The sequence below is a fragment of the Pan paniscus genome, chromosome 17 (assembly GCF_029289425.2).
Source record: "Pan paniscus chromosome 17, NHGRI_mPanPan1-v2.0_pri, whole genome shotgun sequence".
Classification (NCBI taxonomy): Eukaryota; Metazoa; Chordata; class Mammalia; order Primates; family Hominidae; genus Pan; species Pan paniscus.
Genome location: NC_073266.2, coordinates 87608123 through 87633774, shown reverse-complemented (window position 1 = coordinate 87633774; position 25652 = coordinate 87608123). Strand labels below are relative to the sequence as shown.

Below are 25652 nucleotides of genomic sequence, written 5' to 3'. Positions count from 1 at the left end.
CCAATATTCAACATTCTTTTTTTTAATGATTTGCTTTTTTTTTTTTTTTTTTTAAAGTATTTATTGATCATTCTTGGGTGTTTCTTGGAGAGGGGGATGTGGCAGGGTCATAGGATAATAGTGGAGAGAAGGTCAGCAGATAAACACTTGAACAAAGGTCTCTGGTTTTCCTAGGCAGAGGTCCCTGCGGCCTTCCGCAGTGTTTGTGTCCCTGGGTACTTGAGATTAGGGAGTGGTGGTGACTCTGAACCAGCATGCTGCCTTCAAGCATCTGTTTAACAAAGCACATCTTGCACTGCCCTTAATCCATTTAACCCTGAGTTGACACAGCACATGTTTCAGAGAGCACGTGGTTGGGGGTAAGGTTATAGATTAACAGCATCCCAAGGCAGAAAAATTTTTCTTAGTACAGAACAAAATGGAGTCTGCTATGTCTACTTCTTTCTACACAGACACAGTAACAATCTGATCTCTCTTTCTTTTCCCCACATTTCCCCCTTTTCTTTTTGACAAAACTGCCATAGTCATCATGGCCCGTTCTCGATGGTCGCTGTCTCTTTGGAGCTGTTGGGTACCCCTGCAGAAAGGCTGTCACTTCATGCTTGGAAGATTGCACAGCAGCCAGGCAGAGGTGCTCCTCACTTCCCAGACGGGGCGGCCAGGCAGAGGCGATCCTCACTTCCCAGACGGGGTGGCGGCTGGGCAGAGGCGCTCCTCACATCCCAGACGGGGCAGCCGGGCAGAGGCGCTCCTCACTTCCCAGACGGGACAGCTGGGCAGAGGCGCTCCTCACTTCCCAGACGGGGCGCCCGGGCAGAGGCGCTCCTCACTTCCCAGATGGGGCGCCCGGGCAGAGGCGCTCCTCACTTCCCAGACGGGGCAGCCGGGCTCAACATTCTTAAAGAAAAGAATTTTCAACCCAGAATTTCATATCCTGCCAAACTAAGTTTCATAAGTGAAGGAGAAATAAAATCTTTTACAGACAAGCAAATGCTGAGAGATTTGTCACCACCAGGCCTGCCTTACAAGAGTTCCTGAAGGAATCACTAAACATGGAAAGGAACAAGCGGTACCAGCCACTGCAAAAACATGCCAAATTGTAAAGACCATTGATGCTAGGAAGAAACTGTATCAACTAACGAGCAAAATAACCAGCTAACATCATGATGACAGGATTGAATTCACACATAACAATATTAACCTTAAATGTAAATGGTCTAAATGCTCCAATTAAAAGATACAGACTGGGAAGTTGGATAAAGAGTCAAGACCCATCAGTGTGCTATATTCAGGAGACTCATCTCACGTGCAGAGACACACATAGGCTCAAAATAAAGGGATGGAGGAAGATCAACCAAGCAAATGGAAAACAAAAAAAGGCAGGGGTTGCAATCCTCTCTCTGATAAAACAGACTTTAAACCAACAAAGAGCTAAAGAGACAAGGCCATTACATAATGGTAAAGGGATCAGTTCAAGAAGAAGAGCTAACTATCCTAAATATATATGCACCCAGTACAGGAGCACCCAGATTCATAAAGCAAGTCCTTAGAGACCTACAAAGAGACTTGGACTCCACACAATAATAATGGGAGACTTTAACACCCCACTGTCAACATTAGACAGATCAATGAGACAGAAAGTTAACAAGGATATCCAGGACTTGAACTCAGCTCTGCACCAAGTGGACCTAATAGGCATCTACAGAACACTCCACCCCAAATCAACAGAATGTACATTCTTCTCAGCACCACATCACACTTATTCCAAAATTGACCACATAGTTGGAATTAAAGCACTCCTCAGCAAATGAAAAAGAACAGAAGTTATGATAAACTGTGTCTCAAACCACAGTGCAATCAAACTGGAACTCAGGATTAAGAAACTCACTCAGAACAGCTCAACTACATGGAAACTGAACAACCTGCTCCTGAATGACTACTGGGTACATAACGAAATGAAGGCAGAAATAAAGATGCTCTTTGAAACCAGTGAGAACAAAGACACAATATACCAGAATTTCTGGGACACATTTAAAGCAGTGTCTAAAGGGAAATTTATAGCACTAAATGCCCACAGGAGAAAGCAGGAAAGATCTAAAATTGACACCCTAACATCACAGTTAAAAGAAGTAGAAAAGCAAGAGTAAACACATTCAAAAGCTAGCAGAAGGCAAGAAATAACTAAGAACAGAGCAGAAATGAAGGAGATACAGACACAAAAACCCTTAAAAAAAATCGGTGAATCCAGGAGCTGGTTTTTTGAAAAGATCAACAAAATAGATACACCACTAGCAAGACTAATAAAGAAGAAAAGAGAGAAGGATCAAATAGATGCAATAAAAAATGATAAAGGGGATATCAACACCGATCCCACAGAAATACAAACTACTATCAGACAATACCATAAACTCCTCTATGCAAATAAACTAGAAAATCTAGAAGAAATGGATAAATTTCTGGACACATACACCCTCCGAAGACTGAACCAGGAAGAAGTTCAATTTCTGAATAGATCAATAACAGGCTCTGAAATTGAGGCAATAATTATTAGCCTGCCAACCAAAAAAAGTCCAGGACCAGATGGATTCACAGCTGAATTCTACCAGAGGTACGAAGAGGAGCTAGTACCATTCCTTCTGAAACTATTCCAGTCAATAGAAAAAGAGGGAATCCTCCCTAACTCATTTTATGAGGCCAGCATCATCCTGATACCAAAGCCTGGCAGAGAGACAACAAAAAAAGAGAATTTTAGACCATATCCCTGATGAACATCAGTGCAAAAATCCTCAATAAAATACTGGCAAACTGAATCCAGCAGCACATGAAAAAGCTTATCCACCATGATCAAGTGGGCTTCATCCCTGGGATGCAAGGCTGGTTCAACATGCACAGATCAATAAACGTAACCCATCATATAAACAGAACCAAAGACAAAAACCACATGATTATCTCAATAGATGCAGAAAAGGCCATTGACAAAATTCAACAGCCCTTCATGCTAAAAACTCTCAGTAAATTAGGTATTGATGGGACGTATCTCGCAATAATAAGAGCTATTTATGACAAACCCACAGCCAATATCATACTGAATGGGCAAAAACTGGAAGCATTCCCTTTGAAAACTGGCACAAGACAGGGATGCCCTCTCTCACCACTCCTATTCAACAGTGTTGGAAGTTCTGGCCAGGGTAATCAGGCAGGAGAAAGAAATAAAGGGTATTCAGTTAGGAAAAGAGGAAGTCAAATTGTCCCTGTTTGCAGATGACATGATTGTATATTTAGAAAACCCCATTGTCTCAGCCCAAAATCTCCTTAAGCTGATAAGCAACTTCAGCAAAGTCGCAGGATACAAAAATCAATGTGCAGAAGTCACAAGCATTCCTATACACCAATAACAGACAAACAGCCAAATCATGAGTGAACTCCCATTCACAATTGCTTCAAAGAGAATAAAATACCTAGGAATCCAACTTACAAGGGATGTGAAGGACGTCTTCAAGGAGAACTGCAAACCACTGCTCAACAAAATAAAAGAGGACACAAACAAATGGAAGACCATTCCATGCTTGTGGATAGGAAGAATCAATATCATGAAAATGGCCATACTGGCCAAGGTAATTTATAGATTCAATGCCATCTTCATCAAGCTACCAATGACTTTCTTCACAGAATTGGAAAAAACTACTTTAAAGTTCAAATGGAAATAAAAAAGAGCCTGCATTGCCAAGACAATCCTAAGCCAAAGAACAAAGCTGGAGGCATCACGCTACCTGACTTCAAACTGTGCTACAAGGCTACAGTAACCAAAACAGCATGGTACTGGTACCAAAACAGAGATATAGACCAATGGAACAGAACAGAGCCCTCAGAAATAATACCACACATCCACAACCATCTGATCTTTGACAAACCTGACAAAAAGAAGAAATGGGGAAAGCATTCCGTATTTAGTAAATGGTGCTGGGAAAACTGGCTAGCCATATGTAGAAAGCTGAAACTGGATCCCTTCCTTACACCTTATACAAAAATTAATTCAAGATGGATTAAAGACTTAAATGTTAGACCTAAAACCATAAAAACCCAAGAAGAAAACCTAGGCAATACCATTCAGGACATAGGCATGGGCAAGGACTTCATGACTAAAATACCAAAAGCAATGGCAACAAAAGCCAAAATAGACAAATGGGATCTAATTAAACTACAGAGCTTCTGCATAGCAAAAGAAACTACCATCAGAGTGAACAGGCAACCTACAGAATGGGAGAAAATGTTTGCAATCTACCCATCTGACAAAGGGCTAATATCCAGAATCTATAAAGAACTTAAAGAAATTTGCAAGAAAAAAAAACTCCATCAAAAAGTGGGCGAAGGATATGATCAGACACTTCTCAAAAGAAGACATTTATGCAGCCAACAGACACATGAAAGAATGCTCATCATCAGAGAAATGCAAATCAAAACGACAATGAGAAACCATCTCACACCAGTCAGAATGGCAACATTAAAATGTCAGGAAACAGCAGGTGCTGGAGAGGATGTGGAGAAATAGGAACATTTTTACACTGTTGGTGGAACTGTAAACTAGTTCAACCATTGTGGCAGACAGTGTGGTGATTCCTTAAGGATCTAGAACTAGAAATACCATTTTACCCAGCCATTCCATTACTGGGTATATACCCAAAGGATTATAAATCATGCTGCTATATTCATGGAACTAGCCCAAATGTCCATCAGCGATAGACTGGGTGAAGAAAATTTGGCACATATACACCATGTAATACTATGCAGCCATAAAATAGGATGAGTTCATGTCCTTTGTAGGGACATGGATGAAGCTGGAAACCATCATTCTCAGCAAACTATCGCAAGGACAGATAACCAAACACTGCATGTTCGTGCTCATAAGTGGGAATTGAACAATGAAAAACTTGGAAACAGGGTAGGGAACATCACACACCAGGGCCTGTCATGGGGTAGGAGGAGGGTGGAGGGATAGCATTAGGAGATATACCTAATATAAATGACAAGTTAACAGGTGCAGCACACCAACATGGCACATGTATACATATGTAACAAACCTGTACGTTGTGCACATGTACTCTAGAACTTTTAAGTATTTAAAAAAATAAACTTCATTTTTTAATTATAAATATTAAAAAAGGTTCAACTGTCAGTATACTAATTAGTTATTTTCTGCTGTCTATTAGAAATGTATGAATTTTAAAAAACAGGTATATTAAAGAGTTAATGATAATATTTCTTAGAAAGTCAGCTCCTCTAGTGCATTTAAAATATAATTCAGTTAGTCTAGCTAGTGGCCTATCTATCTCATTAAGTTTTTCAAAAAAACAACTCCTGGATCTAGTGACCTTTCGAATGGTTTTTCATATCTTGATTTCCTTCAGTTCAGCTCTGATTTTGGTTATTTCTTGTCTTCTGCTAGTTTGGGGTTGATTTGTTATTGCTTCTCTAATTCTTTCAGTTGTGATGTTAAGTTGTTAATTTGAGATCTTTCTAACTTTTTGATGGAGGCATTTAGTGCTATGAATTTCCCTCTTAACACTGCCTTAGCTGTGTCCCAGAGATTCTGATGTGTTGTAACTTTGTTCTCATGAGTTTACTTGTGTAACAAACATTCACGTTACCTGTGAACCTAAAAGTTTAAAAGTTAAAAAAAAATATAATTGAACCTATAAGTACCTAGTTTATAGCATTTTTTGTAATGTGATTTATAAATACTCTATTTATCAACCTTTTACAGAGTCAGTCTCCTCTAGAAAATGAGTTTTACTCTTTGAAATCAGGAATAGGTGAGGACCTGCCACAGCGGTAACTAAAGAAGAAGTGAAGTGTTGCCTCATTTATGTTTAGAAACTATCAGAAGTGCTTTTGTTTTAAAATTACATGCAAAGACTTTAGATCACACCTACGTTTCAAATACCAGAAATTGAAATGAACTGTTAATGTATTGGAGAACAAAAGGGCTTAGTTTTAGGTAAGAAGTGTAGGCAAAAAGGCAGTAGTCCATTCTGTGTTCAGTTGTCTTTGAGGTAATAAAATTTAGTAACAGTTTGTTAGCTAAAGGATACATAAAAAGCACAGTCCCTGTTATGTAATGTTTCACAGTTATAAAAAATTTGATTAGCTAATCTTGCTTTGGTTTAAAAAGGAGGTCATTTTGTGCTTCATAAAACATCTCGAGCAGAAAATCTTTATGACTTTATGTTAAATGGCAGGCAAATATTAGGAAAGAATCCGTCACTTTTGTTAAAAATTGTAGCAGGGTAACATTTAATCTTGGGACTATCTGCTTAGTTTATTAATTACATAAACAGGTATCCCTGTTGTACTACTAATGACTAAATTCATCTTTTAAAGAATAAAGTAAGGCTTATGTGAGAGAACATTGAAACAAAGTCATTGTTGGTCCAAATGATTTGCTTCATAGTTTCTTAGTAATTAAAGCTGTTTCCTTTTTGGAAGGGAGCCATATTTCTAATAAAAGATTAGCTTGTTTCTACACAGTGAAATTTGAATATGAGTATTTGCTTTTTGTAGCTGTGAAATGAGACTTTTTAACTAAGCATGATTAATTATGATAGGTGAATAAACTATGATAATTAAATCTTTAAATCAGATACATGATGTATAATTCCAGAGGTCTGACAAAAATATCAAGTTGAAAGAAAATACTGGCAAAGGTCTTGGCTTGTCATTTATAAGCTAGAATTAAAAATCATTACACAGATCACAGATGTTAGATATCTCCAAAGATGACTTAGAGGAAGATAATAAGGACCTGATCATTTAGATATTTTATTTTTCAAGTAGTCACTTAAAATTTTAAATTTTTGACCTTGGGGAAGGGGCAGCTGTGGGCACAGCTTCAGCAAACTTAAATATTCTTGCCTGCCGGCTCTGAAGAGAGCAGTGGATCTCCCAGCACAGCACTCAAGCTCTGCTAAGGGACAGACTGCCTCCTTAAGTTGGTCCCTGAACCCCGTGCCTCCTGACTGGGAGACACCTCCCAGCAGGGGTTGACAGACACCTCATATAGGAGAGCTCTGCTGGCATCTGGCAGTGCCCCTCTGGGACAAAGCTTCCAGAGTAAGGAACAGGCAGCAATCTTTGCTGTTCTGCAGCCTCCGCTGGTGATACCCAGGCAAACAGGGTCTGGAGTGGACCTCCAGCCAACTCCAGCAGACCAGCAGCAGAGGGGCCTGACTGTTAGAAGGAAAACTAACAAACAGGAATAGCATCAACACCAACAGAAAGGACTTCCACTCAGAGACCCCATCCAAAGGTCACCAGCATCAAAGACCAAAGGTAGATAAATCCATGAAGATGAGGAAAACCCAGTGCAAAAATGCTGAAAGTTCCAAAAACCAGAATGCCTCTTTTCCTCCAAAGGATCACAACTCCTTGCCAGCAAGGGAACAAAACTGGATAGAGAATGAGTTTGGTGAATTGACAGAAGTAGGCTTCAGAAGGTAGGTAATAACAAACTCCTCCAAGCTAAAGGAGCATGTTCTAACTCAATGCAAGGAAGCTAATAACCTTGGATAAAGGGTAGAGGAATTGCTAACTACAATAACCAGTTTAGAGAAGAACATAAATGACCTGATGGAGCTGAAAAACACAGCACCAGAACTTCGTGACACATACATGAGTATCAATAGCCGAATAGATGAATCAGAAGAAAGGATATCAGAGATTCAAGATCAACTTAATGAAATAAAGCGAGAAGACAAGATTAGAGAAAAAAAAAAAAAAAGGGAATGAGCAAAGCCTCCAAGAAATATGGGATTATGTGAAAAGACTGAACCTACGTTTGATTGATATACCTGAAAGTGACAGGGAGAATGGACCAAATTGGAAAAAACTCTTCAGGATATTACCTAGGAGAACTTCCCCAACCTATCAAGACAGGCCAGCATTCCAATTCAGGAAATACAGAGATCACCACAAAGATGCTCCCCGAGAAGAGCAACCCCAAGACATGTAATCGTCAGATTTACCAAGGCTGAAATGAAGGAAAATATATTAAGGGCAGCCAGAGAGGTCGGGTTACCCACAAAGGGAAGCCCATCCCTGTTAGTCTTACCAGCAGATCTCTCTCAGACACCCTGCAAGCCAGAAGAGAGTGGGGGCCTATATTCATTAATAAAGAAAATAATTTTCAATCCAGAATTTCATATCCAGCCAAACTAAGCTTCAAAAGCGAAGGAGAAAATCCTTTACAGACAAGCAAATGCTGAGAAATCTTGTCACCACCAGGCCTGCCTTACAAGAGCTCCTGAAGAAAGCACTAAATATGGAAAGGAACAACCAGTACCAACCACTACAAAAGCATACCAAATTATAAAGACCATTGATGCTATGAAGAAACTGCATCAACTAATGGGCAAAATAACCAGCTAACATCGTAATGACAGGATCAATTCACGCATAACAATATTAATCTTAAATGTAAACAGGCTAAATGCCCCAATTAAAAGACACAGACTGGCAAATTGGATAAAGAGGCAAGACCTATCAGTGTGCTGTATTCAGGAGACCCATCTCACATGCAAGACACACATAAGTTTGAAATAAAGGGATGGAGGATGATTTACCAAGCAAATGGAAAGAAAAAAAAAAGCAGGAGTTGCAGTTTTCATCACTGATAAAACAGACTTTAAACCAACAAAGATAAAAAAAAACAAAGAAGGCATTACATAATGATAAAGGGATCAATGCAGCAAGAAGAGCTAACTGTCCTAAATATATATGCACCCAATACAGGAGCACCCAGATTCGTAAAGCAAGTTCTTAGAGACCTACAAAGAGACTTAGATTTCCACAAAATAACAGTGGGAGACTTTAACACCTCACTGTCAATATTAGATCAACGAGACTGAAAATTAAAAAGGATATTCAGAAAAAAAAAAAAAAAGGGATATTCAAGAGTTGAACTCAGCTCTGGACCAAGCGGACCTAATAGACATCTACAGAACTCTCCACCCCAAATCAACAGAATATACATTCTTCTCAGCACCACATCGCACTTATTCTAAAATTGACCACATAGTTGGAAGTAAAACACTCCTCAGCAAACTCAAAAGAATGGAAATCATAACAAACAGCCCCTCAGACCACAGTGGAATCAAATTAGAAGTCAGCATTGAGAAACTAACTACAAACCGCACAACTACATGGAAACTGAACAACCTGCTCCTGAATGACTACTGGGTAAATAACACAATTAAGGCAGAAATAAATTAGTTCTTTGAAACCAAAGAGAACAAAGACACAATATACCAGAATCTCTGGGACACAGCTAAAGCAGTGTTTCACCAAATGCCCACAGGAGGAAGGGGGAAAGATCTAAAATCGACACCCTAACATCACAATTAGAAGAACTAGAGAAGCAACGGCAAACAAATTCAAAAGCTAGCAGAAGACAAGAAATAACTAAGATCAGAGCAGAACTGAAGGAGAGAGAGACACGAAAAACCCTTCAAAAAATCAGTGAATCCAGGAGCTGGTGTTTTGGAAAAGATCAACAAAATAGATAGACCACTAGCCTGACTAATAAAGAAGAAAAGAGAGAAGAATCAAATAGACACAATAAAAAATGATAAAAGGGAGATCAGCACTGATCCCACAGAAATCCAAACTACCGTCAGAGAGTGTTATAAACACCTCTACGCAAATAAACTAGAAAATCTAGAAGAAATGGATAAATTCCTGGACACATACACCCTCCCAAGACTAAACCAGGAAGAAGTTGAATTCCGGAATAGACCAATAACAGGCTCTGAAATTGAGGCAGTAATTAATAGCCTAGCAACCAAGAAAAGGACCAGAGGGATTCATAGCCGAATTCTACTAGAGGTACAAAGAGGATCTGGTACCATTCCTTCTGAAACTATTCCAAATGATAGAAAAGAGGGAATCCTCCCTAACTCATTTTATGAGGCCAGCATCATCCTGATACCAAAATCTGGCAGAGACACAACAAAAAAAGAAATTTTCAGGTCATTATCACTGAGGAACATCAATGCAAAATCCTCAATAAAAGACTGGCAAACCGAATCCAGCAGCACATCAAAAAGCTTATCCACCATGATCAAGTTGGCTTCATCCCTGGGATGCAAGGCCCGTTCAACATATGCAAATCAATAAATGTAATCCATCACATAAACAGAACCAGTGAGAAAAACCACATGATTATCTCAATAGATGCAGAAAAGTCTTTCGATAAAATTCAACATCTCTTCATGCTAAAAATTCTCAATAAACTAGGTATTGATGAGACATATCTCAAAATAATAAGACCTATTTGTGACAAACCCACAGCCAATATCATACTGAATGAGCAAAAGCTGGAAGCGTTCCCCTTGAAAACCAGCACAAATTATTCATAAACTCTTTAAAAGGATGCTATAACATTTTAAAAAATATTATAAGCATATTCTAAGTTACAACTGTGTACTAGGAGGGCACCACACATCTTTTTTTTTTACAGACTTTAAAAGGAAAAATATTGAAACTAAGAATTTTTGTTTTTGTTTTGAAAAATTACAGGATCTCACTCTGTAACTTAGGCCAAGTGCAGTGGTGCAATCATAGCTCACCGCAAGCTCCAGCTCCAGCTCCCAGGCTCAAGTGATCCTCCCTCCTCAGCTTCCCCGATAGCTGGGACTACAGGTGTCCACTGCCATGCCTGGCTAATTTTTTTCTTTTTTAAAGTAGACTGGGTCTTGCTATGTTATGTAGGCTGAAGAATATTTTCTTTTAACAATGGTAAAATACCCATAACATAAAATTTACCATCTTATTCATTTTTAAGTATATAAACTAAAAATATTACAACTTTATAAGGTAAGGATTCAATTCATACAAGTCAGTAGACAGTTATATATTTATCTTTATATACCATTGAGAATAAAGCCACCATGAAATTGTTTACATTTGTTTTTCAGGTCATTACTTCTTTTTATGTGGAGCGTGGAGGAAATGCTATGTCCTTCATGGGAAAAGGTGTTACAAAGAGCACAATTCTTTGCTTGCTTCACTTATCCCATGAGATGATGGCCCAGGCTGGGAGCTCGGTGAGCGCGTTAAAGCTGTCTATCTTCTGAACATTTGCTTGAAAGGGAATGTGCTGTGTCCAACACATTTCAAGCATATAAACTTGCCACATGAAAATGTCTCTTTTGACTTTTCTTTTTAGGTAACATGAATGATTTTTGACTAGAATATTTCTTAGAAGTTGTATATTAACAAATATGAATCTTATTTGAAATTGATTCAAATGTGCATTCACTGGAAAACTACATTTTGTCTACATTATGGGAAAAATAGCTTCTGTCAAAAAATTGTTACGTTTAACTTTTTAAAGAGAAACAGATTTTTTTGTTTGCATTTTTTGGCTGAATAATGGATTAAAACCAAGTCTAAAATACATTTTTACGTTGTTTTCATTAAACATTCTTGTTTTAACCTTCCTGCATTTTATTTTTAGAAACTTACCTAAAGTATTTCTGTTTCCCTTTTTTCCCTCTAGGAGTGGATGTCACTTTGGTTCTTGCCTTTGGGTAGTCATAGTGAAGAACATATTCCTACTCAACAAGGATTGGCTTGGTTGATTCCATTATGGGTTGATCGGGACCCAGAGGTGAGTGTGAAGGAGAATCAAGTGTATTGTGTTTAGATTAAAAAACAAATGACACGGGGCCGGGTGCGGTGGCTCATGCCTGTAATCCCAGCTTGTTGGGAGGCTGAGGTGGGCAGATCATGAGGTCAGGAGATCGAGACCATCCTGGCTGACACAGTGAAACCCCATCTCTACTAAAAATATAAAAAAATTAGCTGGGTGTGGTGGCAGGCACCTGTAGTCCCAGCTACTTGGGAGGCTGCAGCAGGAGAATGGTGTGAACTTGGGAGGTGAAGCTTGCAGTGAGCTGAGATTGTGCCACTGCACTCCAGCCTGGGCAACAGAGCAAGACTCCATCTCAAAAAAAAAGACACAAAACATATATACATATACATAGTTATATTATGGGATTATTGTAGTGACTCTACCTTATGTTTTATTTAAGCCCTGTTTTAGCTTAGGCTGCCATAACAAAATACCACAGACCGGGTGGCTTAGACAACAGACACTTCTTTTCTCATAGAAGTTTTGGAAGCTGAAAGTCCAAGATCAGAGTGCCGGCATAGTCAAGTTCTGGTGAGGGCTCTTCTTCTGGCTTGTACATGGCTGCCTTCTTGCTGTGTATTCACGTGGCCTTTCCTTGGTCCATGCATGTGGGGCAGGGGAGGGAGGGGTGGTATAGAGACAGATTTGTCTTTTTTTTTTTTACTATGTTACCAGTCTTATTGAGATAGGACCACTCCCTTATGATCTCTTTAAACCTTAATTATCTCCTAGAAACCCTATCTTCAAATGTAGTCACTTGAGCATAAAGACTTCAACATATGAGTTTTGGAGGGACGCAATTCAGTTCATAGTTTTCCATCCCTGAGCCCCTGAACTTCATGTTCTTCTTCCATGCAAAATGCTTTTATTCTCCCTCAACAACCTCAAAAGTCTTAACTTATTCCCAAATCAACTGTAAAGTCTAAAGTCCAAAATCTCATCTAAATATCATCTAAACCACATCTGGGTAAGTCTCCAGATATAAACCCTCCTGAAACAGAATTCTTCTGCAGGTGTGAACCTGTGAACCCATACAAGTTATGTGCTTCCAAAAGATGGTGGTAGAATAGACATTCCCATTCCAAAAGAGAGAAATAGGAAAAAAAGGAAGAAGTGATGGGTCCCAAGCAAGTCCAAAGCCTAGCAAAGCAAATTTCATTAGATGTTAATGCTCAAGGATAATGTTCTTTGGCTTGATGGTGTGCCTTACAGGCCCACCAGAGTGACAGCATCTATCTAGATGGCTCTGTGGGGTGACCCCACCCCTTTGGCTGTCTTCAAGAGCCCCGCCCATAAAGCTGTCTTCAAGGGCAGCCATGTTCCTGAAGCACTGGGCAGGGTCATCATTCTGGCCCACAGAAATCGGAGGTCTTTGAAACCAAGGAGGAAAAGCCACCCTTGAGTCCTGTGGTGGGATTAGCAGCCTGGTGATCTCTGAATCATTTTTTGGGTCATTCTTTTCATTGAAGAATACAGTAGTCCTCCCTTATCAGAGGTTTCATTTTCCAAAAGCAGCCTGAAGATCAGTAGTAGCCAAACCCTCCCTCACAATGCCTACATCATTCACCTCACCTCATCTCTTTATGTAATCATCGTATCATCTCACATCAATACAAGAAGGCTGAGTGCAATACAATAAGATATTTTGAGAGAGAGACCACATTTATGTATTTTGTATTATAATATATTGTTGTAATTGTTCTAGTTTATTTTTAGTTATTGTTAATCTCTTACTGTGCCTAATTTGTAAACTTTACCATAGATATGTATGTGTAGGAGAAAACATAGTAGTTATAGGGCTCAGCACTATCTGTGGTTTCAGGCATCTACTGGGGGTCTTGGAATGTATTTCCCATGGATAAGGGAGGGACCACTGTAGCACATATTTGCTTACAGAATCCAGGAAGTCCAACAGCTTTCCTTCATTCTCTGCATCTTTCTCTGTCCTCTTTAGTTCAAACTGGCAATGTCTTTGCTGATATAATCCCATCTCTATTCCTGGCTTCTGCTGAGATGTCTGATTAAGTCCATGAATTGCACCCGTGATCTTTTTCTTAAATGGTTATTCAGCCACACCCTCCATGTTCTCTTTAGAACAAGCTTTCTCATTTTTTTTGCACAGATAGGCTGAGAATTTTTCAAATCTTGTTCTTGTTTCTTTTTGCTTACCCATTCTTAATTCCTTCTTTAATTCATCTCTCTCCCTTTGCATTTTGCTATAAGCAATCAGGAGGAACCAAGCCAATTTTTCAACACTTTGCTTAGAAATCTTCTCAGCTAAATATCCAATTTCATTGCTCACAAGTTCTGCCTTCCACAAAACACTAGAACATGACCACAGCTTAACCAGTTTTCTTGCTACTTTATAACAAGGATTGCCTTTCCTCAAATAACCTTTTTTAAATAACACTTTCCTCATTTTTGTCTGAGATCTCATGAGAATTACCCATGTCTACGTTTCTGGCATCCACCTCAAAACTCTTCTAGCCTGTAACCCATTACCCAGTGCCAAAGTCACTTTCATGTGTTTAGGCATTTGTTTCAGCAGCATCCCCACTCCTTGGTACAAAAATCTGTATTAGTGTGCTCAGGCTTCCATAACAAAATACCATTGTCTGGGTGGCTTAAAAACAGAAATTTATTTCTTACAGTTCTAGAGGCTGCAAGTCCAAGATCAGAGTGTCAACATGGTTGGTTTCTGGTAGGGCACTCTTCCTGATTTACAGAGGGCCACCTTCTCACTGTGTGCTCATATGACCTCTCCTTGGAGCATGCACATGGAGAAAGATTTCTCTCCTTCCTGAGGCCACCATTCCTAGTGCAGTAGGGTCCCACCCTTATAACCTCATTTAACTGTAATCACCTAATAGCTCTGTCTCCAAATACAGGTTGGGGATTAGGGCTTCAACATACGAGTTTTGAGGAGACACAGTTCAGTACACAGCACCCTCATTTTCAATCAAATTTGTTCGAGTATAGATTGAAAATATAAAAGAGAAAAGGTTATAGTATCTATTACCTTCAGAAGAGTGGAAAATTATTGGAGAAGCTTAGCGATTTTGAAAAAATTGAAAAGGATCTGGAAATTATAGACATGCAACACTGAAGTGTCATGTAATGAAATTAAATTAAATGCAAAAAATTGCATTTGCATTACAATACAAAATTTTGTATTATTTCTTTCCAGTTTTAGCCAGTTGTTTACTTTTTTCAAGTAAAATATGCTATTACAATAAAATCTTATTTATAGAAATATTTGAAATACATTTTTTAGTCACATTGAACTTGGACTTACTACTTGACTATTTTATGACTGCATTTTAAAAAAATTCTATAGCTGTCATTGAAACTATATTTTTGGATTCGAATTCAGAAATTTACCAAAACGTGTGGCTTGAACAGCAGTGGTTCTACAGCAAGCATATTATACCACATCAATCTTATTTGGGAACGTTTTTCTCTTGAATAACTTTTGAGGAAAATACGAAATGCCTTGTAAAATGATAGTTGCCTCTTTGTTTAGAAGTTTTAAGAAAGTTAAAATCATTTATTTGGAAGAAACAATAAAAAATTAAGAAAGGTAGAACAAAGAATAGCTTCCTTTTTTAAGAATGAAGAATTGAAATTGTGTTCATAAAATGTAAGTGCCCTATGCTTTCCTTAGAAAAAGGCTTGCAAACTATAATTTTTATGTATCTTTTTATACCCAGTTTTACTTTGCTTTGAAATTTGCTTATATTTAATTTTTCCTGTATTATTGCTTTCTTGAATCATGGAATGGAGGACACTGTCTTCTATAGGTGTCTCTTATAATTTAGGATCATAAAACCACTGGCACATTTTTTTAAAGTATGGTATTTATGTACCAGAAAAACTAAGAATTCATGTTAGGAAAAAGGCTTATTTGATTCAACAACTTTCTCTTTAATTTGAACAGGTGAGATTCACTTCACTGGGATTAGGATCAGCACTGACCACCCTTGAAACTGGCTGTGTGGCCTTAGCAAACAGTTGTCAGAACATTTCCGGTGGGCTCTGGGGAACTGTGGTGAACATTCTTCTGGACCAGTCAGAATGTAGTATGGTGCGCCGGGAGGTATGTCTGTCTTTTCTCCTTTTTGTCCTTAGAAATTCTTTGTGATGGTATCCGTAAGCGATACTTGACTCCCGCTCAACATGGTGGACTGACCACTGACCATGATCTCTTCTGTCTGTGAACACCCAAACAAAATGACAGTAGAGGATTTAAAAGGTATTCATGCACAGGAAAAACTGGAGTCCTTCCTTCCGATAAGATAAAATCAGAATATACTATATTTTAATGTGAACTTTTTTTATTATGCATTGGAAGGTAGTTCACAGGAAAAATTACTTTTATATTATCTCAGCATTTATGGGTCTCTGATATTTATGAAGCTTTAGTATAGATAAGAGGCTGTCAAAATAACTCTTTGTAGTATTTATCATATAACATGAGAGTGAAAAATAAACCCTATTTTAATTCTTTCTGAATAGCTTGTGGTTTTTTTTTATTGCTGCTTTTGTTAAAGTAATGATTCATGTAAATGGTTTTAAAACAATAATCAAATTATACTTAGAGGCTTATGAAAAAAAACAGCAGCTCCTGGGTCCACCATTAGCAGTCGCCAGTTCCAAGCTCAAAAGGCTAGTTTTGTTGCTATTTGCCTTCATGTTTTTAAGTAGTGATGTTTATATTTATGGCTGCTTCTTGATTTATCAACTTTAAAGCTTTTCCATCACTTCTAGTTATCGTGGTTGGAAATGTCAGTTTCTTAGAATCCTCTTGTTAATCCTGTCATTCTCCCATTATGGTTATTTCATCTTTCATTAAGCAGACAATCAATGCTCCTATTTGTATGATTATTTAATTTGATCATCTTCAGGATCTAGTCAAGTTGGACATTTGTGGTTTGTATTTCTAGTTAGCAAGTTTTTATTGAAAGGAGTCTGTATAAGAGAAGGGAGAAAGTGGGGCAGAGGGGTGTGTGTGTTTGTGTGTGTGTGTGTGTGTAATCTGAAAGGGGATAGTAGAAACCTAAAATTATATTTCTTAAATGCTACCAGAAGAATTTATGTTATACAAATCATTTTTTAATAAAGCAGAATTCTGAAATAGGAAAAGATATATTTCCTGATGAAATAATTTCATATACTGTTAGGTCATTACCTAACAAGGTCATTACCTAAGAAGGTCATCACCTAACAAGAAATACAGTTTGACAATTCTCATAATGACCTCTCAGCATGTGCAGTTGACCAGAGATGTCTTTTGCTATTACATTACAATATATTGGTTATTTCAGAGATGACCACAAGATGGCAGTATTGACCTTTTTTTTTTTTTTTTTTTACATTTTCAGGCGGCATTTATTCTTCAGAATCTCCTTGTAATTCCAATGCCTACAGAAATTATAAAGGATTATACTTGGCAGGTGGGTGATTTTAAACAATTATCAACCTAGTAGATGTTTCAAATTAATTGGTGATAAATTTTCAGTATAAGTAGTATATTTCATTATTGATGAAACTATATACAAGACAACAAGGGTCTCTTAAAATAGAATGTGGAATTTTTTCTTATGCCGACCAGACTTAAAACTTCTTCTCTATAGTGTTCAAAATAATTTAAAGCAAATAATAATAGTTAACATATGTTTACTATGTTTTAGGCACCCTTCTAGAAATGTAAGACATAGTAACTTGTATAATTGTTTGAGTTGTGAACTGTTACTATCCTTATTTTCTAAGCTTAGGAACTTTTGCATAGAGAGTTTAAATAGTTTGTCCTAAATCACACAGCTAGTCAGTGGTACGCCTTTGCTTTGAGTCTAGGCAGTCTCTTACCCACTTTGCTGTATTACTTCTCTAATTTAGTAATAATAAACAAATTTGTAGATAGTTAAATATGTGTTGATGTTAACATCTTTTTTTCCTTTTCTAGGTTAGTGCACAGTGCGGGTTATAGTGTATCTTGCTTTGGTTTCTGTTGGGTTAACTTTCTTTTTCATGTTCTGAATATCACATCAGTAAATGGTTACCTAACATTTTTATAGCTTACATTAAAAAAATTCTAGCTTCATGGGATATATGAACATGTTTGTTACATAAGTATATTGCGTAATGGTGGGGATTGGGGTTCTCGTGTACTCATTACCCAAATATTGAACATTGTACCCAGTTAGGTAATTTATAACCTCAGCCGCCTCCCCCACTCCCTCCTTGGGAGTCTCAGTGTCTGTTGTGTCTGTCTTTATGTCCATGTGTATTCATTGGTTAGCTCCCACTTATACGTGAGAACATGCAATATTTGATTTTCTATTCTTGAGTTAGTTCACTTAGATAATGGCCTCCACCTCCATCCATGTTGCTGCAGTTTTAGGTAATTTGGAAGATACAAAAATACACTTATTGGGGATATAAGATGTGCTGTTTCTGTCCTTTTACCTATCCATATATTTTCACCTTATAGGGATATATTTATCATATTGCTACACCTCACTCCTCAAAATCCTGTATAAATCTAAGGTTTATTTTTAAGTTTTAATTAGACTATACTCTTAGAGGAGTTAGTGAAACAAGCTGAACCGTAGCAAGGGCAAGTTTCCACACATGACCCGAAGCATGAATCCAGGTGGTCATGTCAAGGCCCAGGTAGCATTTAACTCTTGGAAGGCTTACCTCTCCAAACTTTACAAACCCAGGGTGACCCTACCAGTCATTGTAAATCCCAGGCTTATAATTTGCTCATAATTTCTTTAACATTGCCTTCTGATAATGGCTGCTTATCTACTTTCCATGTTGTAATAAAACCAGGAGACAAAACTGGAGGGAATATGCAGGATTAATAGTTATATTAATAGTGTAGTAGTTTTGGTACCTGTTATCCGGAGACTACATTTTAAAACATGTTGTTTTTGGCTCAAATACAAATCATCTCTACTCCCATTGTTAAACTAGTGACCCATGTACATGGATATACTTGGTGATGTACTACCAATGAATTTTTAATTATTGAAATAAGTATAAAGGCAGAGTATATTAAAGTTCCTGGGACATTATGTTATAATACAGAACCGTATGTAGCTGTTCATATTTTTCTCTTAGAAATTAAATAGTAAAGTTCCTGTTTGTTGCTGGTGGCATGCTTACTGCAGTTTATTGGTTTTGTTATTCTCCAGTCTTCATCATGGAAATCCTTTTCTACTAAAAAGTGGAAAATAGTGATTTAAGTTAGCTTTTGGAGTTTTGGCCTTGCTAAGTTGGCCAAAATAAAAAAAGCTGGAGAGCCACTGCTGTCCCAAACAATAGTTGATTACAACTTTTGCTAGTCTTAGGAAAAATTAGATAAATAAGGACAATCTTGTATGCTTTTTAATAAACTCAGATTTTCTTCCTCTCTTTTCAGTTTTTTTTTTTTTTTTTTTTTGGTTATTTTTGTTTGTGTAAGTGTCCTTCCTTGGCAGTGAAAATAGTTAACTCAGTATATGTGTCATCCAATTTTAAGAAAGTTTAGTGGGGTCTGAAATTCCAAAGTAGAAACAGCTGCTGCAAGAAGGAAACAAGATGGTTGTCTCTGGGTGCAGCTAGTGGGGCACATGGTCCTTTGCAACCATGAAAAAGGGGCCACATAGCCAGTATTTTAAAATTCAAACAGTCTTTGGTAGAATTATGAATAATAATCTTATTCAACAAAATGTTTCATTTACTTATTTTAGTGTCCCTTTCACAGTGTTGTGGAGGATATAGCATGAAACAGCATGTTTAGGAGCTTTGTTAAAATTTTATTTTGGTTGAGGTAAATATTTGATTTTTTTTTTAACAAAGAGAATTGCTTCTATTGCTTTGCACTTTGTTTTCCTGCCTGCAGTCTAAATTAATGCCCGCTAGTGCTCTTGTTTCATAGGCTTTCTGAAGCATTCTCTTTATAATTACTACTCCTTTTCCTCTCCTTCCTCTGCACAGTAGCATAAATTCCTACTTCATGTCATGACATAGAATTGTTGTACTTGTGAATAGTAATAATATGCATATATGAATTATGAATAATATTATAGCTGAGTTTCCCTTTTATTGTTAGATGCCAGAAAGTAGAGCCCTTTTATCAATTGTGACTTTTTCTGTATGTACTTAAAAAAAAAAAAAGATGGGGTCTCACTGTGTTGTCCAGGCTGGCCTTGAGTTCCTGGGCTCAAGTGATACGCTTGCCTCAGCCTCCTGAGTAGCTGGGACCCCAGGCACATGCTGCCACACCCAGCTTACCTTCTAAGCTTTATTCATGGTTGCACTTTTTCCATATCTCTGGCTTTTTTCTTTCTTTTATTCCTGGTATGCATTTACTATCATGTTACAATTTACCTTTCCTTGTAATGGGCCTTAAATCTTTTCTCGGACAAGATAGGAAGTAAATAATTTAAAACAATTTATTTTTTTAAAGTATTAAATAATTTTACCAACCACTGCAATTCCCATTTTAATCTTCCTTTTAAAGACACTAACATTTAATGTCTTACCACTAAATTAGGTTATTTTCCATATTTGCATTATTTCTTACCATTTAACTTAATCTTCCTGTGTAGAATGTTTGTTTCTGACAGGACTACATTTTTTATATTTTTAAAAATGTTTCTCCCAACCCCTACCACAGAGAAAGTAAGTGCTCCATCTGTCTTGACTGATTCATTAAAATGTGCAAAACATTTGAGTTATCCTTTTGGTCTTAATATCATAAGTAAATACAGTTAGAAATAAAGCCTTAATTTTCATAGCATAAGTCCCCTTTTATTTTTCTGTGGATGCAGAAGCATACTGGAAGTGGGGTGGTCACCAAGAGGAGGAGCAGATGAAGTATCTCGGCCTGTCTTCCCTTGACATCTAGCACTCCTACCAGGGGCCTTGATACCAGGCCCCTGCTGGATATGAGAACCCAGTTCCTGCTGTGTCAGTCTTTGGTGTGTCACAGCTCTTTTATATTCAGGACACTAACTTTTCAGAGGGATATTTACAAACATTGGTCTTGTTCTTGGGTCAAACTCAGCCTCATTCAAAGCTACATCCCAGCTGGGCGTGGTGGCTCATGCCTGTAATCCCAACACTTGGGGAGGCTGAGGTGAGAGGATCACTTGAGCCCAGGAGTTTGAGACTAGCCTGGGCAACATAGTGAGACCCCATCTCTAAAAAAAATTTTAAAAATTGGCCTGGAATGGTGGCATGCACCTGTAGTCCCTAGCTACTCAGGAGACTGAGGCAGGAGGATTGCTTGAGCCCAGGAGTTTGAGGCCACAGTAAGCTATGATTGTGTCACTGTGCTGCAGCTTGGGTGACAGAACAAAACCCTGTCTCTAAAAACAAAAACCCTGCATACTACATTCTCTGCCAAGAAGAGAAAACAGAGCCAATATTCAGTTGACACGAAACTGTATTGTGGCTCCCAACTGTCCAGTGTTTTTCAGACCAGTTTCCCACAGTCTGACTCGGAGTTAAGACTCCTGAATGTGGGTGGTTTCATAACTGGGTTTAGTTTGAAGACTAGTGTCAGAAATCCGTATCCCTGAAACTTTAACAACCAATTTTAGAGTTGATTATAACAAGAAATCTATTGATTAGAGATGGATTATTGATGTAATTTGTCTCAGTTCATTTCTGTAAACATTTGTTGAGTGTCTAAATATTGGAGATTCACAGATAATCCAATTTAGTATTCTTGGGCTTATGGCCTACAGGGGATGACATGTACCCAGGAAACATTGTTATAATCATGTTATGTATGATGATGGTAGCTTATGCATAATTTTAATAATATTTCAATTCTTTCCACTTGAAAATGATCTCACATTTAAATGTAAAGGGTAATTTCATGCGCTTAAATAACATAATGGGTTGTCAGTTTGTGATTTAAATAAACTTGTTCATGCTCTAGTTGCTTTCCATGTTTGTGACAGGACTTTGAATTGGTACACAGACTTTTTAAACTTTATTTTGAAAAAAATTAGATTTATAGGAAATTTGTAGAAACAATACAATTTTTATGTACTCTTCACCCAGATTCCCCAAATGTTATTTTACACATTTACTTCAGCTCTGTCTAGTGTCTTCTTTCTAAACTATTGGAGAGTTGTAGACATAATGCTTCTTTTCCTCTGAACACTTAAGTGTGGATTTCCTAAAAATAAGGATATCCTCTTACATAATCACAATAATAATTATCAAAATTAGGAGATTACTCAAGGATTTTCAGTTGTCCCACTGCTGTTTTTAATAGAAAAAAAAAGAAAAAAAAATCCAATCCTGGACCCAAGATCCAGTTCAGGAATACACATTGCATGTACTTGTCTTACATATTTGCTTTTGTTCATCTGAAATAGTTTCAAAATTTTAAATATTTATGATCTTAACATTTTTGAAGAATGCAGGCTACTTATTTGTTGTAATATACTTCAATTAGATTTGTCCTTTTCCCCAGGTTTAGATTTGAGTTACGCATTTTTGGCAGAAAAACCATAGAAGTGATGGGTTCTCAGTGCAACATGTCAAGAGATATGATATCGCTCTTTCTCATTGTTGGTGATACTAACTTTGATTACTTAGTAAAGATAGAATCTGCCTGTTTTGTCCTTTGTAAAGTTACAGTTTTTTCTTTTGGAAGGAGGTGCTCTGAGACTGTAAATATCTGTTTCTCATCAAACTTTCTTTCACTAGTTTTTTGTTTTGTTTTGTTTTACTTTTTTTTTCCCCATAGGTTATTGGGGAACAGGTGGTGTTTGATTACATGAGTAAGTTCTTTAGTGGTGATTTGTGAGATTTTGGTGTACCCATCACCTCAGCAGTATACACTGCACACAGTTTGTATCTTTTATCCCTCACCCCTTCCCACCCTTTTCCCTCAAGTCCCCAAAGTCCGTTGTGTCATTCTTAAGCCCTTGCATCCTCATAGCATAGCTCCCGCTTATGAGTGAGAACATTTGATGTTTGGTTTTCCATTCCTGAGTTACTTCACTTAGAATAATAGTCTCCAATCTCATCCAGATCACTGCGAATACCATTAATTCATTCCTTTTTATGGCTGAGTAGTATTCCATCGTGTGTGCGTGTGTGTGTGTGTGTGTGTGTGTGTGAGATACCACACACACCAGTTTATCCACTCATTGGTGGATGGGCATTTGAATTGGTTCTACGTTTTTGCAATTGCAAATTGTGCTGCTCTAAACATGTGTGTGCAAGTATCTTTTTTGTATAATGACTTCTTTTCCTCTGGGTAGATACCCAGTAGTGGGATTGCTGAATCCCACTGGTAGTTCTACTTTTAGTTCTTTAAGAAATCTCCACACTGTTTTCCTAGTTTTAAATTCCATTCATGATTCTTACCTGAAACAGTTATTACAGAATTGTTGCCAAATGATTTCCTAATTCCATCATTTCTTTCTATGTTTATTACATGCTACTGTAAGGAAGAACTTTTCATTCTTCCTTGCTTATTTAGTGATTCACTTATTTACACCAGCATGGATTGAAGATTCTTAAGTTTGTTTAATGGGCTATAATCTGTTTCTATCATTATTTGTTTCAATGTTCAAATCATTCTTGCTTTGGCCAGGGGAAATTTCTTCATAATGGTTCTTGTGTCTTTATCAATATTTGAGCCATTTCCTTACTTCTGGTACAGCAAAGTGTTCTAGACTGTCCAGCTCCATCCTGGAATCAGATATTTGCTCCAAGGGCTCTGATTTCTTTTCATGGAGAATGGTATTTAGAAACCAAGATCTGTGTTCTAGATGTATTCATTGTTCCTGGGGTGTCGTTGCTTCTATGTCCTGTCAGTGAACAAAGCTAGTAATTGTCTGTGTATATGTTTTAAATAGTCAACTCATTTATAGTTATATATTATTTTGATATTTGATATGATTAATATATATTCTTTTTATCTTTTAATATGTTTGTTATGAAGCATCATGAGTATTTCCAGAAGACAATGAGTACTTGGTAAACTGATATCATTGTAATGATATTCATATTTTACATGTAGTTTTGGATTTCTAATGTATTTAGGGTCATTTTTACAGTCTTTGGATTATAGCATTTTTGTTATATATGACAATAGTTCATTTTTCTCCTTGAAAATATTATATCTTCTTAAATGTTATTCTTACTTTGCTTCTAGTACCTTTTCAATTATAGCTAATGGGTATATTAGCACTGACACTAGGAGTATAATATGCATTTTAAAATTAGTATTCTGATTTATTGCATTCTTGATAAAGATGTTTTCAAATTAATTGGAGCTTGATATGACATAATTAATTTGCAGTTTTCTTTGTAAATGTATTTGTAATGGCATTCTGGTGATTTGAAGAGCTTTCTTACTTTCCTTCTCAGCTCTCTCTGGCAATTCAGCAGATGATCTGGCAGCCCCAGAACTCACCTGAGGGCAAGGCTAGTCATGATACAGAAGTCTTGAGACAGAGCAATTAGACCTGATTGCGCTAATTTTCCCACTATGCTAGAAGATAACCCCATCAATTACTGATGGATGTATGGAGCAGAGCCTAGTGTGTGCATGAAAGACTTCATTGTTCTGGCCCTTGAACCATTAGTTATCTGTGAAAGCCTGAGCCTGGCCATCCTTTGTGCATATCCTGGGCTTGGCTCCATTATAAAGCTCTCTTAATAAGTGTAGAGAATGGGGATTCAGGCTTAATGCTTAGTTAAATAAAAAATAAAATAATTTTTATGTAATATGTGCCTATTTCAGATTACTCGGTTTTCTTTTGAGCAGTTCAAGAATATTTTGAATGCACTAATTGAACTTTTTAGAAGAAATTTTTTTTTCAAGTAATAAATACATGTGGTTAAAAAAAAGCTAATAGAGCTTATAGTGAAATTCACTGTCCCTCTCCATTCACTGAGACAGTTTTACCTCTGATTTTAATTCTTCAGGGAGTTACCACTGTATATCTAAATAGCATGTTTGCAATAGTATATTTATTCATACACTACTTTAGTACCTAAGGATTTAGCTCATGTACACAATTTCCTGCAGATACCACAGTATCTCATAGTACCATAGTGGTATTACTGCTCTTATTTCTCCACTGGTCACACTTGCTCTTCCTGGTTTTGTCACCCATGCATCATATCCTTTGACCCCAACCCATTTTGAGATGAATAAGACATGGCTGAGATGTACCTGTCCTTTCTTCAGTCTTTCCTCTGCCATTTCTAATACCCATCTTTAATAGTTTTATTTTTACTTTTTGCTTTGTGAGCGTTGATTATGTTTACATTCTCATCTGCAGTCTCAATTTTATCTGTAGGTTGCTTCTAAAAGTTGAAAACCGTAACTCACTACAGAGACACTTAGTGGGCTGTGATTACACTTTCTTATCTCGGCTTCCAGGACCAACTCATCTAATACTCAGAGGAAAAGTTTTCTGGTATTTGTATGTATGTATACATGTATATGTGTGTGTGTATATATGTATATATAAAAATATAATTTAAAAATTGATTTGGGTGATTTATTTTCCCTTGAGGTTCCTGTTTGTTTTTTCTTATATTGTGGGTCCATATCATGTCTCATGTCTAAAGTTTTTCTAAGCTCTTAATCATCCTTTCTCTTCTGTTAGAATTTCTTTTCCTAGTCATAATTCTCAAAATGATTGTACTGGTAACTAGTGACAAGTGCATGAGAGATAAATATCACAAGTTCTTGCATATTTGAAAATGTCTTTAAATTGCACTGGATTGATAGTGTGGTTAGTTACCATATGTTTGGTGAAGATTGTTCCTCCCAAGAATTTTGCTTCACTGTATTCTAGCATCCAGTGCTACTGATGAGAAGTTGAATTTTCATCTGACTCTTTTTACTTCTTTATGGCTGATGTTTTCTTTCATTATCATCTCTTTGTCCTCAATGTTTAGAATTTTTTATTATATATCTTTTTTTCCATTT

The 25652-nt window shown here is 37.2% G+C and overlaps 1 protein-coding gene across 4 annotated transcripts in view; it reads left to right on the top strand.

Annotated features, from left to right (window-relative positions):
- Positions 1-25652, top strand: part of RTTN (rotatin) — a 202514-nt gene that overhangs the window by 101899 nt on the left and 74963 nt on the right. For all 4 annotated transcript variants that reach the window (XM_034944011.3, XM_063597359.1, XM_063597361.1 and 1 more), the window contains 4 exons: positions 10968-11096; positions 11552-11662; positions 15624-15782; positions 17068-17139. In XM_034944011.3, the coding sequence (XP_034799902.1) occupies positions 10968-11096; positions 11552-11662; positions 15624-15782; positions 17068-17139 (471 nt within the window). The remainder of the gene's footprint in view (positions 1-10967; positions 11097-11551; positions 11663-15623; positions 15783-17067; positions 17140-25652) is intronic.